General features: G+C 33.9%; 2 protein-coding genes across 4 annotated transcripts; both read left to right on the forward strand.

The window, feature by feature from the left end:
• Nucleotides 1-2562: 2562 nt before the first annotated feature.
• LOC113499366 lies at nt 2563-6475 on the forward strand. 3 transcript variants are annotated; one of them, XM_026879817.1, is made up of 4 exons: nt 2563-2651; nt 3273-3373; nt 4445-4595; nt 6226-6475. In XM_026879817.1, the coding sequence occupies exons 1-4, from the start codon at nt 2630-2632 to the stop codon at nt 6306-6308; spliced, it is 357 nt and encodes a 118-aa protein (XP_026735618.1). In that variant the 5' UTR covers nt 2563-2629; the 3' UTR covers nt 6309-6475. The 3 variants fall into 3 exon arrangements, with proteins under 3 accessions (XP_026735618.1, XP_026735620.1, XP_026735621.1); XM_026879819.1 differs by having other exon boundaries at nt 2565-2651; nt 4457-4595; XM_026879820.1 differs by having other exon boundaries at nt 2565-2651; nt 3273-3364; nt 4457-4595.
• A 3376-nt stretch (nt 6476-9851) lies between these two features.
• LOC113499430 lies at nt 9852-13462 on the forward strand. Its single transcript, XM_026879908.1, has 4 exons — nt 9852-10263; nt 10834-10886; nt 12397-12532; nt 13028-13462. The coding sequence occupies exons 1-4, from the start codon at nt 10248-10250 to the stop codon at nt 13141-13143; spliced, it is 321 nt and encodes a 106-aa protein (XP_026735709.1). The 5' UTR covers nt 9852-10247; the 3' UTR covers nt 13144-13462.
• Nucleotides 13463-14681: the final 1219 nt, after the last annotated feature.

Genomic DNA, 14681 nt, shown 5'->3' on the forward strand with positions numbered 1-14681 from the left:
AGTGAAACCTCCTTCAAGATCCTTAGTGAATCCTCTTTCGAACCTGGGATTTGACAAGCAGTCCGCTATAAAAGACGGAGCGCCCTAAGCAACGCTCTCTCTCCACTGTCAGCTGGCCTCGCTGGAACATCTCCGTGACCTTCGTTGTATTTGTTCAGCATAGCAGCCATATTGTTATTTCGATAATTGCCATTAATATTCCTTTGCAGTAATTAGAGTTTGATGTATTAACTTTAAGTTATCTTTGTAATGATTTGGTTTAATTGTTTGTGACGTAACCGTGCTTTCTTTTTAAAAACCCGTCCTCACTTCTGGTTTCTAAGAATGTTTTTATTTTTAAGCAATCAACCAAGCTACAGAGAGAAGAAAATGTACAATCCAAGAAAACTATTGAACTAATAATATACATTTTTAAACGACTTCTAAAAAAGGACATTTTGTCTTTTGAATCTTTATCTAAAGGTTACACTATACACAAATTGCATTAATAAACTATACCACATTTATCGAAAATAAACTGAGACCAACGCGACGGTATAATTAAATTACATTGCTCTTTTTTTTTCTCTAGCCCACTGTGTCCCATTGCTCATATTAATGATAAATATTTAATAGTAATAATTCCTTTTGAACAAAAAAATATTAACAATTAGACCTTAAAAAAACCAATCGCCTATAGGTTGGACAGTAATGAACGAAAATGCTCTTTTTGTATCCAACCGTCTTTCACCAGACTGCATCTCAAGAACTGTGTTTATAATAGGGATGATGACAATTTTTTTTTGCAGTGTTCGTATTGTAGTTTTTTGTATAATAATGGACACGTATTTTTTTATTTGTCCCGCGAACATAAATTGACCAAATTACAGTGAATGAAACTTACTCGTGACTCATACTTTTCAATTATCTAACTGAGGGACTAATGAGATTTTTTCTTTTTATACCCAGTCATCATCCCTATTAGGCACTTGATTTCTGTTGCCAATACACTGGGTCTTAATTTTTTTATAGTACCTGATAAAGCTACCATAGATGCATACTTTATACATGCAATCCAACAAAAATTCAATTACAAATAGCTTACCTATATCTATACTAATCTATACTCTATACTAATATATAAAACTGAAGAGTTTGTTTGTTTGTTTGTTTGAACGCGCTAATCTCAGGAACTACTGGTCCAAATTGAAAAAATATTTTTGTGTTGAATAGACCATTCATCGAGGAAGGCTTTAGTCTATACTAATATATAAAACTGAAGAGTTTGTTTGTTTATTTGAACGCGCTAATCTCAAGAACTACTGGTCCAAATTGAAAAAAATCTTTTTGTGTTGAATAGACCATTCATCGAGGAAGGTTTTAGGCTATAAACCATCACGCTGCGACTAAAAGGAGCGAAGATACAATGGAAAATGTGAAAAAAACAGGGCGGGTATAAATCATAACTTATATCTAGTACCCACGGGGACGAAGTCGCGGGCAACAGCTAGTTATAATATAACCTCTCACAGACCTAAGCGATACATAATACCGTCCTTGCATACTCCAATTACAGATATATTATAATGCAGAATGCTAATTACATTTAATAACAATGTTAGACCATCATGTGATACATTCACAACCGTACTGCTAATTTGGACCAAGGTAACCATATGCAAGAATTTACAAGGCAGTACATTGGAGTTAGGTTGAATATTCTACATTTATCTGAAAATGTATGATGCCTATGTGTTGTTAGTTCCCAAAGAGTGTGGTAGATTGTAAATGCAGTTCGCAAAAGTCCCGAAAATTATTTGGATGAAGAAAAATGTGACCAGTAAGATTAACCGAGATCTATAAAGAAAAGGTCGCAATTTTTCAGTAGATAAATAAGAATTTACAGTAAGAATTTTTATAACCTTCTTTGAGAAATACCTGTTCTTTCCTAATAACGACAATTTTAATGATTTACAACTATAATATAAATTTTCATCCAATTTAGGATCATTAAAGTTATATTTGCATAATTTCATTGTATGCATACTAAAACAGATATGGAGTGTACTTAATAGGCTAAAAGCCAACCTAAATCTGCAATTGAGCCGGCTCTGTGATGGTAAAACAGAAATGAGACGGCCAGCTAGATTATAAACAGCCGTGTCTTGCTTCTTTACCTTAAACAAGACTCCCTGAACCTGAAGAAACCTATCCAAACAAGGCTAGCACTGAAGTCCTACTTATATTAGAATCGCGAAAATTTGTATGTATGTTCCTCTGTCACGCAAAAATCACAGAACGGATTTAGACGAAACTTAGTACACAGGTAGATTATAACCAGCATTAACACATAAGATAGTTGTACCCCGATTTTATGTTCTCCTCGCATCATTTTCGTTTTTTTTAGTGAGCGGACCCGCAGGCAAAAGCTAGCTTTATCATAAAGTTAAAACTAAAGTACATAACCATATTATTGTACAGACGAACCAACTTGTTCCTAATATTTACAAAATGGAGCCGCTTTCGAGGTATTGAAGGAAGTTTAGCTAAACACGAAGACAATAGAACATTCTACACTCGGCGGTGTAAGTAAACATGGCAAGGACTCATTACTAGATGAACCGTGGTGAGAATAAGTTTGTCAACCAAAATGGCTTCCAAAAATGTATTAGGTAAGATATTTTTATATCATTTTATATAGGAATAGTTTTACTATAACGTACATATTTAATTTCTTTCACCAAAGTCATTTGTAGAAACCATCTGACTGGATTATTTAGTTGAAAGGATAGTTTCAAATGTGATATTTTTTGAAAAGCATTCATGATATATGTTTAATCACTATGACTGTATTCATATAAAATATGAACATTAAAATAGACCAATTAAAAATATATAACATTTTTCTCGAAGTTAAATTGCGGAACGTGCAATGGCAAACAGCCAACTTAATCTGTGGTGCAACAGCAACAGCTGTGTTATGTAGTTTTTTAACAATAAGAAACACAAAGTAAACCTATTTTGTGGATTTCTATTTTTTAATAAAATACAGTGTTTATTTTTAATGACTTATTCGGTATTTCATATTACTGAACACGGTATGATTAGAAGTGTAATCCAATAGTGGCATAAGCAAACCAGGATTGGATAACGATTATGCGGCTATAAGTTGTATATTCATTATTATTTAAAAACATGGATTCCATAAATTTTCCAGTTATTTTGATCAATCATTCTTCTTGACTCCAAAATTCCCCTTAATCTTTATTTTTTCTTAATTGTGTCTGTTCCAGTGATCTGCCTTTTCTGTTCCATAATATTTCTGGTGGAGAGTCACGGTCCCCCTAAAGACCGAGACAGCGAAGACATCCAAATGGGGAGGAAGGTAAAAAAAGTAATATTCCCTTCTTAAACTTTTACGAGAATCGCTTCTTGCATTTCATTATAAATACGCCGAACCGTTAAAGTATCTTTATTAATACTTTCGCCCGAGGTTTAAGCCTTGAAAAATAAGAAGATCGCGACAAATTCATTAATAAATATTTTTGAGTCATCTTTTTAAGAAAAACCAAAGGATAATCGCGTTAATTTATTTTGAAGGTGTGATGAAGGCTTCAATATACGTTTACGTGTTTTGCTGAAAATATTGAAATCGGATTTGGAAGATCTGGTTAACCCGATCCTCCAAACCTAAAATGGAATAAAAATACATCTTACTACTTACTTTTATAAGTTCATTTTTGGAAAAGCTGTACAAACTATCAACCTATATATATATATTTGAAACGAAAGCTGGCTAGTTTCTGCCTAGCCTAAACTGACCAGTTCCATAAGCAGCAATTCCCTTAATGAACATTGATAGTGCCAGACATACCAAAAAAACTAGTTCCATTTATTTACATAGTAAAACATGTTAAGCAGTCACAGAAGTTTATTTGGCAGTAATCGTGTCAAACATCCATTTTCCAGCCATTATTTAAGAAGCCATGTGTCGGTAAACGGTAATTCTGTAGAAATGGTCCGCTCTACGTTGGCCGGTTGCCATGACAACCACATAACGAAGCTTGTAATATGGTTTACTGTTCCAGATGTAACAAGTATACTTTTATTCTTGGAAACGGAGAAAATCCAAGTTAGGTAGTGTGCATAAGCCGTAACAAAGTAAAATGTTCTATGACTTGCGTTCATGAAATAACTAAAAACTAAATTTTAAAATGTCATGTAAATGTCGTTTAACATTCTACAAAAAACAGGCTCGATGACTTCATAATGTAGCTGTCTTTTTTAATTCCGGGCATACTTCAACTAGGTACTAAATCACAATAAATAATAATTCGCGTAGCTTTTCTTAAACACTCAAGAAAAAATCATTTACACATCAAAAAATCTTTAACACTTAAGTACTACCAATTCGCTCGCTTACTTGCTTTTCATCCTTGCACCAAACATCACATATCTCAAATAGTATCTGATACAGACTGGTGCCAAGTGGTGCAGCATGGCGAAGGTGTGCAACCACGACCGCGTCCCGATCTGCGGGCTGAGCCACGCTGGTGACGTCATGGGATTCAGGGACCTCTGCGACATGTTCGATTACAACTGTATTAGGAGGAGGAGTGAGTATTTAAGTGGAGGAAGGTATGAAGGAAGTATAAACGTCAACTCTTTCAAGCGCTTCTTGTCTTCAAACCTAAAAGTTTGGCGAGTTAGAATAGTAAGACAAATTGGATGATTTAAAATAAATAACAAAAACATTGCTGTTAAAAGTCCTCTTATATAAAGATAAACTAAAATAAAAAAACGTACAAGTACCGATTTCCAATAAATACTACTGAGCGAAATTTCATGATATTTTTTTAAGTCCAAATGACTGCTATTTCTCAATACGTGAAGGAATCAACAAAATCGGTTCATCCAGTTTGACGTTCTGAGGTAACAAACTCTCTGACGGTTCATCGATCCGGAATTTAAATAATAAAAACCCTAATTTAACAGATATTCTTCATGTATTTTCCACCAAAATAATAATCCCAATTCACGATCGGATTTGTTCAGTTTTCATTCAAATTCGCAACAACAAGGAAGACCTCACTAATTATCCCTTCATTACTCAAAAGCACTCTCATGGATCTAAAGTATAGGTCGCATCAGCTGTCACGGAAAACAGGAATTGCAACTGAGACATAGACAGATGGAGTGCTGAACACATCAGACTGATTGACACATGATTAAGTGCACTACATCACACATATTCACACCCTGTACCATGAGGTCTAACAGTAGTACTGTTACCGATGTGAAAAAGAGACGCTGCTACGTGTAGTATAGTGCCGTCTCGCTTCCACGACGCTGATAGGCGAGTTTTAGTTGATATTACAGGTTTAGGAGTCAATTGCAATCGCTTGTAGTTTCTTCTGTACTGTCTTAGAAAACTTTGTAAGATTTTCTATTTTTAGAATGTTTTAAAGTCTACTGATAAACGTCACTTTTAAGCTCGTGTAATATTTTAGGTTGTGTGATATTAAGTAATTAAAAACAAAAGACTATTGGCCATAATGTTGAGACACAAAGTGCAAAATGATAGGTTAACGGTAAAAAATTTAACTCGATTCTATCGCATTAAGCGACCGTCGAATTACATCAGCCCATTCCGGGAAACACCATTATTTATTTACAACTTAACCTTAATCCCTTCGGATCTGACATATACGTCAAAGACATCGTTGATATCGGTCGGGAAAATAAAACTCGAGCAAATTTTAAAACCCTAGAGATAGATGATCAAAGGTAGACTGGATAAAAATGGTTAGAAGTTGAAACTACGCAAACTATAAACTTCTCTAGATGTGGAAGAAACATGAGGCTAAAATACTTCAGAAACTTGCGGTCTATTCAGTAATGTTTTTTTATGAACCTATTGTATGATCCAACGTGGCAACCCATTGCAGAAGGAAGGTACCATCTGATATACCTATGTAATGGCTTTTGTGAAAGCGTGACAAGGCACTAGGCAGCGACTCTCTCTCATTCACATCTGCTATTATAATTTTCCTTTGACAGATGACAGGCTTGAGGAAAAAAAATGATAGTAGGCCTTGTGGTCTCTTCTAAGCTTGCACACAAATCCTTTAAGAAAACATCAAAGTCCAACTACCTGCATATATTCAACCAACTTCCTTTTAGTTTAGACGTCAGTTAATATGCTATAGATTAATTTCCAACTAATTTAATTTAAATAAATTTCAGATTACAAGCAGACTGCCTGCCCGGACGATAGATCGGTCCTCTCCGTGTCCCGCCGACCTACTAACAGTTATTTCGATGACTGATCGCTATTCTAATTAAAATTCTACTCCATTCAAATATTCCAATTTCTTTCTTTTTATACTTAGTTTTTCATTGTAATTGTTTGATTAAATGAAAGTGTATTACTATGGTTAGGATCGTTTTATTTCAAAATGTTTGCCATAAGTCCTTTGCCACATAAGCGATGACCAGGCCATAATTCTTCAAAATTCTGATAAAATGCTGACATTTTTATTACTCCTTTACCCACCCCGTTTAAGAGGTCAAGTGTCTTAAAGGGTTTGAATTTTACTATAAGGGCTCATATGATCTGCGAGGAAGTTTGACTTAAGGAAGCGTTAAAATCTGTTTTTAAATTAAAATAATTTTGCTTCAAACATTTTCTCTACAAAAAAAACAATTGAAAATCATTGTAGTTGGTTTTCTTTCATCGCAACCATTTATCCGACACAATACAAAGATCATTATGTCGAAACAGAATCGGCAATAAATAAATATCGGATATTTTCTATATGCAAATATCTAAGCTTATTCCAAGTCAATTTCTAGACTATCAAGAGGCCTACCACTGCTCTTACATTATATCAGCTCGTGTAGAAGAAATATGACGCAATACAAAACATAAAACAATTTCTTTCAATCCTCTCACCAATCTTACTTTTAAACATGATGGTAGACCCCCAGGGCCTTTATTCATTAGCTCTTACGTGCGAGTCACGTAACCGGACGTAGGCAATACACAGAAAAAAGATAAATCTGAGACTTAGTACTAAGTGACCACAATATATCCTTATGAACCTTTATATCTTTACTGAAGGCTTGAGTCACATTATCAAGGATTTGTCTTAAATTTATATCTTTTGAACGATAGTGTGGGATGTAATCGCTCGCTTTAGTTCCAGTTGAACAATGACTTAAAATCACTGATTGACGCTTAGTTTTATTTATTCTTTTTATTATTTAAGTGTAAACAAGGTGATTATAAACCTTTACTATTTTAGACTAATTTTGAGGAGCAATAATTATAGCTTGAGAACCACAAGCCGATATAAGTATGATTTAATATAACATCTTCATCGTTTACTAATACTTAACATTGTTTATAAGTAATTTCCCTTTCACTATTTCACAACATTCGATAATCTTCCGCGATCAAAGCCCCAAGCACAAAGACTGTTGTCGAAGTATTTTATTAAAGTCAAGATTTTGAATTGATGACACCAAAACAATGCGAACGGCATGGTACACAAGTTGAGTTGTTAAACAATAAAATGAACATTCGAGAAGTGTGTAATATCTTCTCAAACTAACATCTTTGTATATTTGTTCGATTAAAGAATTAGGGTCATCATTGCTATTTATTGTAACGACGTCTAGAGCCATGATATTCAATTAATAAACTCAGCTTATTGATTTTTCTGAACATAGGCCTCTCCAAAATTGCGACATCACATTCAGTCAGATTAGTTCTGAAAAAAAGCTAGAAACATCGTTACGACAAAAACTAGGAATTCCAAACTCATACCATTAGCCGGGACATCGTTAACAAGAATTATTATCTTTATCACAACAAATCTATTTCCTACGATCGATAATGTTTTGATCGACACAATAAGGTACAATTTGACACCAACTTTGAATAGACAGATAGACAAACATCCCGCCTTTGTTCAATGCTCTGATACCCTATTGATACAAAGTTCCAAATGACGACAGACGTTTATATTAGTACTAGTTCTAGTGTTTATTAATAATTAAGTAGAATGTTTGTAATTAAATCCATTTTGTTATTGCTGATGTATCAAGTGGTTGTAAATGGACATCTAATTGGGGATAGATCACATTTGGTAAGATTTATAAAGAGAGGCTTTTGAGATTTGGCTTTAAAAAGAGAGCTTGCATTAAAACAACAAAAATACAAAACTTTTTTGAAAAAATCCATACATCAATTACGTTTCTCCAAGTGCTGAACAAAAAGCTCAAATACATTGACCTGACAAGTCATAGCCACGTCGCTCCTTCAGGGCCCCGACTCTGCTATTTACAATGGCCGATGAATGAATAGCAATTGAATTAAATTTGAAGTTTTCTTATTAATTTCTAAAGTCATTATATTGACCGTGAGTTTACCATCCCGCACTGAATTTCCAATTATTGTGTTGAGAATACGAAAAGTCTAAGTTTAATTCATCGGCCATTGCAAATAGCAGTATTGGGGCCCAGAAAGAACGTAATACACATGGATTCCAAATATTCTATTCTAATGCGGTGTGAAACTGTATATTTGTAACTATGACTCTTTTATTTTATCACACTACCTGCAGTACCTGCTGTTAGAATCTGCCCCTATCCGAATTCCTACGTGATAGTCTACTACTAAAGTTAGCTGAGCCCTGGTTTATTGTGTGTCTAAAGTTATCATAATTCTACACTAGTGAATTAACTAATTTCTAAATCCTATTGTTAATTCCAGAGTGAACTACAGAAAATCTGTGAGCATGCTTACGTTTGTTTTCACGACACCATCATCGTTTGTGGCAAGTCTGTGAATGAGGCACGAACCTTCCTGGATCTCTGCGACTTATACGAATATTCCTGTGAATACCACATGGGTAATACATAAACGGATACCGCTGTGTTCGAAAAAGTCCAGTTTTTTATTACCATCCGTCAATTTTCTTGTAAAGTGAAATAAAGAAGTTTGTCTAAGAGAATCTCAGTCAATTGCGAATGCTTGTTCTGAGTCTGGGTGTCTTTGTGCATGTGAATTGTATGTTTGTAAAACCCCCCGCGACACAAGGATTAAATTCCTTAAGTCCTTCTTGAGGAAGTCGTTTTTTTTTAAAAAAAACAAAAAAGAAGTCCTTAAAATAAATTTGCCTATCTCAATGCATAAATGCCTCAATGAAATTGCTCATGCTCATTTATTGCAATCGCCCGACTAGTTTCGGGTCCAACCGGTGTCCTTCATTATGAGCAGAGGTCATGCCTTTGAGAGTGAAAGTTTGGCCAATAATTAAACAATACTGTCTCTTTGCTGCTTATGGACCATATTTAAAGACATTAAGCTGTTTACGTAAATACAACAAATACTTATTAATAATTCTAGGTAGACATCGAACGTTCTTTTTTCGTAAATTTGTTTTATTTTTTAGTTTTCAGACATGTCAAAGAAGAAGAAGACGTGTGTCCAAACCAAAGAGATTTGCCGCCGGGAGTTGGTTAAATTTCATGCAGAACGAAAGTAACAGGAGTTAATTGATATTGAAAATTTATTTACCTAATTATTCGTACAAGTATGTAAAAATAAAAAACTATGATAATCTAATACTTTTATTTTAAATTATTGTATTAAAGAGTTTTAAAATACACTAGCTACGTTAACATGTAAAAAGCTCACATTTAGAATCATGATTTTAATGTCACAAATTATCTTTGTCTTATTTATTTTGAATAATATATTTAACATTATTCTCGTTCATTAATTAATAAAATAAATAGCCATTCCTATTAAATAAATCATTAAACTTAAATTCTTTGTGATATAACTTTCTGATTGGATGCAGAAGGTGGAATTACTGACCGTTGCTTAACCTGTATTATTTTTTGTAAATTCAGCAAAAAAAAATATCTTATTTGTGTAAATTTTAATGTCACGTTCATAATATACACAGCTTGGGGCAGATGGACGAGCAGAGCAAATCTTTATTAACCTTTCGATACGAAACGTATGAGTGTAGCTGTATATTCAATCTAATAATTTATTCTACATACGTATAAAGTTATAAAAATCACGTGTTTATTAATGTTATATTTCCCTTTTGTTATTACTCAAATGATAAAAGAGTTGTAACATTTTTATTATGGAAGTAAAACGTATCGGAAAGGCATAACTTTTTGAATTACTTCAAGGTTTGACAATGCATACAACGCACAGCAACAACATACTATGATGTATCATTATGATACAATTATTAGGCAAGTTTATTGATTTATTAATCGTGTTCGATAATAGTTTATTCAATAACAGTATACCTACGCGTGTTTATCGGGATCGCCTGACTAGTTTCAGCGGCAGCTCAAGATTCCTACTAAGAGAAGAAGTTGGGTAAAAAACTTGTCGGGCAATCCCAATAAATGCACGAATTAACCGTTTTAAATAAATAATTACGAATCCTTCTCATGTTACATATTATCATAATTGTGTTAGATAATGATAAGTTAATATTTAAGAAAGAAATATTAATTTCCCGGGTGTTAAACGTAGATGATATAACGAAAGTTTCAGGACCTGATATGGACAGAAACAAACCAAAAATAGGGGCAAGTAAAAGGAGAGGCCTTTGTCCAGTGACAATTTTGGTTTATAAACTATTCAAGTCAAAATACCAAAGTTATGAAAGGCTAGTTTAGCTATCGATGTGGCAGTCAAACCAGTACACACACTTATTTTTGGTTATTTACATACATTTTATGTATTAAAATATTTTTGGTAAACATTGTAATGATCCTGAAACTATTTTTATCATGTACATTATATTATTTCAGCTATTTTCATATATTTAATATCATCAGCAGACGCCCACAGCGAAATTCTGAAAGTAAGTACATTTACCAATAAATCTTGATAACATGAAAATGAGGAAATCTAAGTTTAACCTTCCTGAAAACTCTAATATTTTTTAGAATATGCTTGTTCAAAGACTAGGTCATATCTCTTAATATGAAATATCTATTTAGATTAGGAAATGGTTTTAAACAGTTTGTCAAATACTAAGCTATCACTTGTGGCAAATATCTGCATCACAATAAGTTGGTTAAGTTGATCATCCAATATCCCCAATTTTTTTTGGAACCAAATTCTATACAAAAAGCTAAATTTTCAGTATAACGCTGTCGCATATTCCATTATGCTTAAAAGCACTTTATGTACCAAAAATTGTATAAAACATGGTGAGGGTGACGAGCACTGTATATTATTTTTTTCCTTCAAACATGGCAGAAAAATACATTTCCCGATAACATTCGTAATCCCATCAGAAAAGCGGATTACATCTCTAAGTGGTCGCTTTTAGAGGTTCTGAGGCTGCTGAGGGTCAATGGACTGCTTTTTATTTTATTAAAAGCCGATCCTGCTTTATTGACATGTCATGCCTGGATTCCTTTTGATCATATTCTTATAAGTAAGTTTTTTACCAGCATCCTGAGAACGTGATATTTTTGTTACAATGCCATTTGCAGACTTTTGTTACAAAATCCGTCGATCAGCTTATTATGTTCCAATGTGGCGAATTCACTTGTTCTTACTTTTTCACCCAGTCGTACACATTTCAATATCCATCCAGCTTATCTGCTGCAGTTAGTGCTACACATCCAAAATCTTCAGAAAAAGCATTTTCGCCTTACTAGTGCAACAAAAAGAAATTAATAACTGAAATTACATAACGCATGTCAAATAAATTCCTTTCCTTCGTCAAATTATTCAGTTATTATTTTCCATCACATTTTATTCAGCGTCAAAATCCTATTTACATTTGATTGAATGAAACCGATGAAATTACATTCATTCGGTTTTTTCCACCGGATAACAATTGAAACGCGTGTTATAAACATCTTATAAATACGTTATTCTCGACCCTTTTACATATTCATTGGTTTCTCGGATCTCTTTTATTCCGTTTGTACCTTATTATTTATATGGAAGTAGAAGTTTTTAATGATATTTATGTTACAAATGAACGTATCAGCGATCAATGTTAATTTTTGTATTGATAATGTATCAATTATTGCGAAGAGGAATTTGGTCTTTTTTTTCTGGCTCAACATTCTGCCACACAATATAAATTTTTGAAAGCAGCTGAAGTGTTTTTTTTCTTTGTGATCTTGGAGGTATATCCTTGGGAAAAGTTAAAAACACACAATTTATTCCAATGAAGCAATAAGCTTTCCATACTTGCGGCTGTTTCCTCAGCTCTACCAAATGAAAATATTGTTAAAAGTATCGGGATGTAATACTTTCCATCGTTACATTTATCCCTGAACCTGTATGCCCTTTTTTCTCAAAAGAAATTAATTACGTCTTTTTATTTTATTTTCCATATCCTCTTACAGAACGAAGAAGAGTGTAAGGTGGCAGACCTGTGCGTTCACGACAAAGTACCGATGTGTGCTATAGACTCATGCGGAGAGATGCGGACATTCATTGACATTTGCGACATGCACGAGTTCAACTGTGACAGCAAAAAAGGTAACTATAGGACAGGTATTTGGAAGTCAATCTGCAGTTTCTTTCTATTTCAAAGATTTTCATTACTTATTTGAAAAATATTTTGGAATGAGTCTGGCTGGACTCAGTTGAATACCTAATTAGCAGGTATTCCATACAATGGTAACTCATCGTAATAGCCTTTTCCCAACTATGTTGAGGTCGGCTTTCAGTCTAACCGAATCCAGCTAAGAACCACTGCTTTACGAGGATCGACTGATTTTTCAACCTAGTTACCTCGGCAACACGATATCTCTCAGAATGGTTATCAGATTTTCCAGCTTCTGACTACCAGTAACGACTGTCAATTGCCTCATGAGATTTCTACGGTCCAGGCTATTAATTGCGGCATGACAAAGTTAACGTACGAGAGTTACAACTCCTAAAAATTTACTCACTAATATGCCCATCTAGGGAAGTCATAAAAAGCCTACTAGAACCTACTAAAACATTCTACTATATTTTTTATTCTTCTAGATTTCAAACAAAGACCGATCCACGAATGTTGGGTGACGTGCAAGAGAGGACGTTCTTTCAAGAAACCGGAATACAGAACTGACTGTAATATTAACCAAAAGCCTAATAGACTGTAATTTTTTAATGAGTTTTTATTTATTTCCTCGTATTTCTTCATAATAAATTCAAGAACTTCGCCAGTTCTCCAGAGGGAATACATCCCGCAAATTTTCGCTGTCTGCAATTCAGGCACTTTACTTTTATATACATTTCCCTGTTACCAACTCTGTAGAAATAAAATATTCATACTTGAGTCTGTATTGAGTATGTAAATATACTTCTGAAGGTAAATCAATTTAATATTGTAGCTTCGTATTGAGTACCGTTATTTAAACTTCTACGATAATATACCTATCCTTGTTTTAAATGTTCGTTGATACAGCGATAGAGGCAATATTTAAACAAAAGCGATGTTCATATACGGCTCATGGGATAGGGAAATGGTTAATTAATTCCATGATTGGCCTAGCCTTTTCCCAACTATGTTGGGGTCGGCTGCCAGGGAAATGATTAATTATCATGGGCTAATTCTAAATTCATCACAAATCCACGGGTGTAGGGATAGAGAAGTGGTTAAGGTAACCTCTGTGCGCGACGTGTCGCTGGTTCGCTACCCACGTAGAACAAGCGTTTGTGTGATCTACGAATGCTTGTTCTGGTTCTAGGTGTGTCGTCAGGTAAGATTTTGAAGATATGAATTTAAGAAAAAGAGCTAATTATTTTTCGTCGATATTACTGCCACCTACGTCAGCAAAGTCAATGTCACAGCTAACGTAAAAGCTAATTTCAAAATTCCTTCTTCTCCTTGAAGTTAAAAAGAATGTAGACCTTACATTAAAATAGAACCTTTCAAAATTAATAAAATAAAAAAGCTTTCAATAGGCAGTCTTTATGACCTTTCATCACTTAGTACCATCTTTCAATATCCGCAGGAAAATAGTTTCTTTGATACCATTTCTCAACCACTCTAGGCTGTAACTAAATTTAACGCCGACACAAATTTAATAGCAAAGTTCCTATAACTAACTATAACTTTATTATTACAGCAGCTCCAAGGCAACGCTATAAAATGTTCAGAACTTTTATTAAATAGAATTTCATTTTAATATTTTCTGATCTCGTAAAGCAACTCGGGTGGTGAACATACACATAGGAATTCAATAAAATGGTTGTTCATAAAAAGTATTTGTTCTAGAATGTTCGATTACATTGCGAATGCAATCATGTTCTTTTGTTTAATTAAGGATATTGATGCGCACGTTGATAGTGAAAAGGTATGTACGTGTGTAAAGCTTTGTTTTTATACTAGAGATATTGGTATGTGTGGCTATATCCATCCATCCGGTAAAGTGTTTAGTTTTTCTTTTGAGTCAAAAATTTTGACGTGTCGGCCCTAAGGAAGAATTATCACAATTTGACCAATGGTTTAGGAAGCGAGGAGGTGATCCACGCAAGCAAAAATTTTACGCACCGACTGCTTGTGGTAGAGGCTTTTAAAAAGCTGGTGTCTTGAGATAATGCTTCGGACAGCGAAGTGTACAAGGAGAGGACATATATACTGCAATAAGTAGATAATAAAATGATGATGATTACGAAGTATTCTTCGTATAATCTA

The sequence above is a fragment of the Trichoplusia ni genome, chromosome 12 (genome assembly GCF_003590095.1).
Source record: "Trichoplusia ni isolate ovarian cell line Hi5 chromosome 12, tn1, whole genome shotgun sequence".
Taxonomy (NCBI): domain Eukaryota; kingdom Metazoa; phylum Arthropoda; class Insecta; order Lepidoptera; family Noctuidae; genus Trichoplusia; species Trichoplusia ni.

Coding starts and splice junctions, on each gene's coding strand:
- LOC113499430 (XM_026879908.1), top strand. Junction 10,887..12,396: donor CCCACAGCGAAATTCTGAAA/GTAAGTACATTT, acceptor ATCCTCTTACAG/AACGAAGAAGAGTGTAAGGT. Junction 12,533..13,027: donor CAACTGTGACAGCAAAAAAG/GTAACTATAGGA, acceptor TTATTCTTCTAG/ATTTCAAACAAAGACCGATC.
- LOC113499366 (XM_026879817.1), top strand. CDS start 2,630: ATGGCTTCCAAAAATGTATTAG. Junction 3,374..4,444: donor TGGGGAGGAAGGTAAAAAAA/GTAATATTCCCT, acceptor TATCTCAAATAG/TATCTGATACAGACTGGTGC. Junction 4,596..6,225: donor CAACTGTATTAGGAGGAGGA/GTGAGTATTTAA, acceptor AATAAATTTCAG/ATTACAAGCAGACTGCCTGC.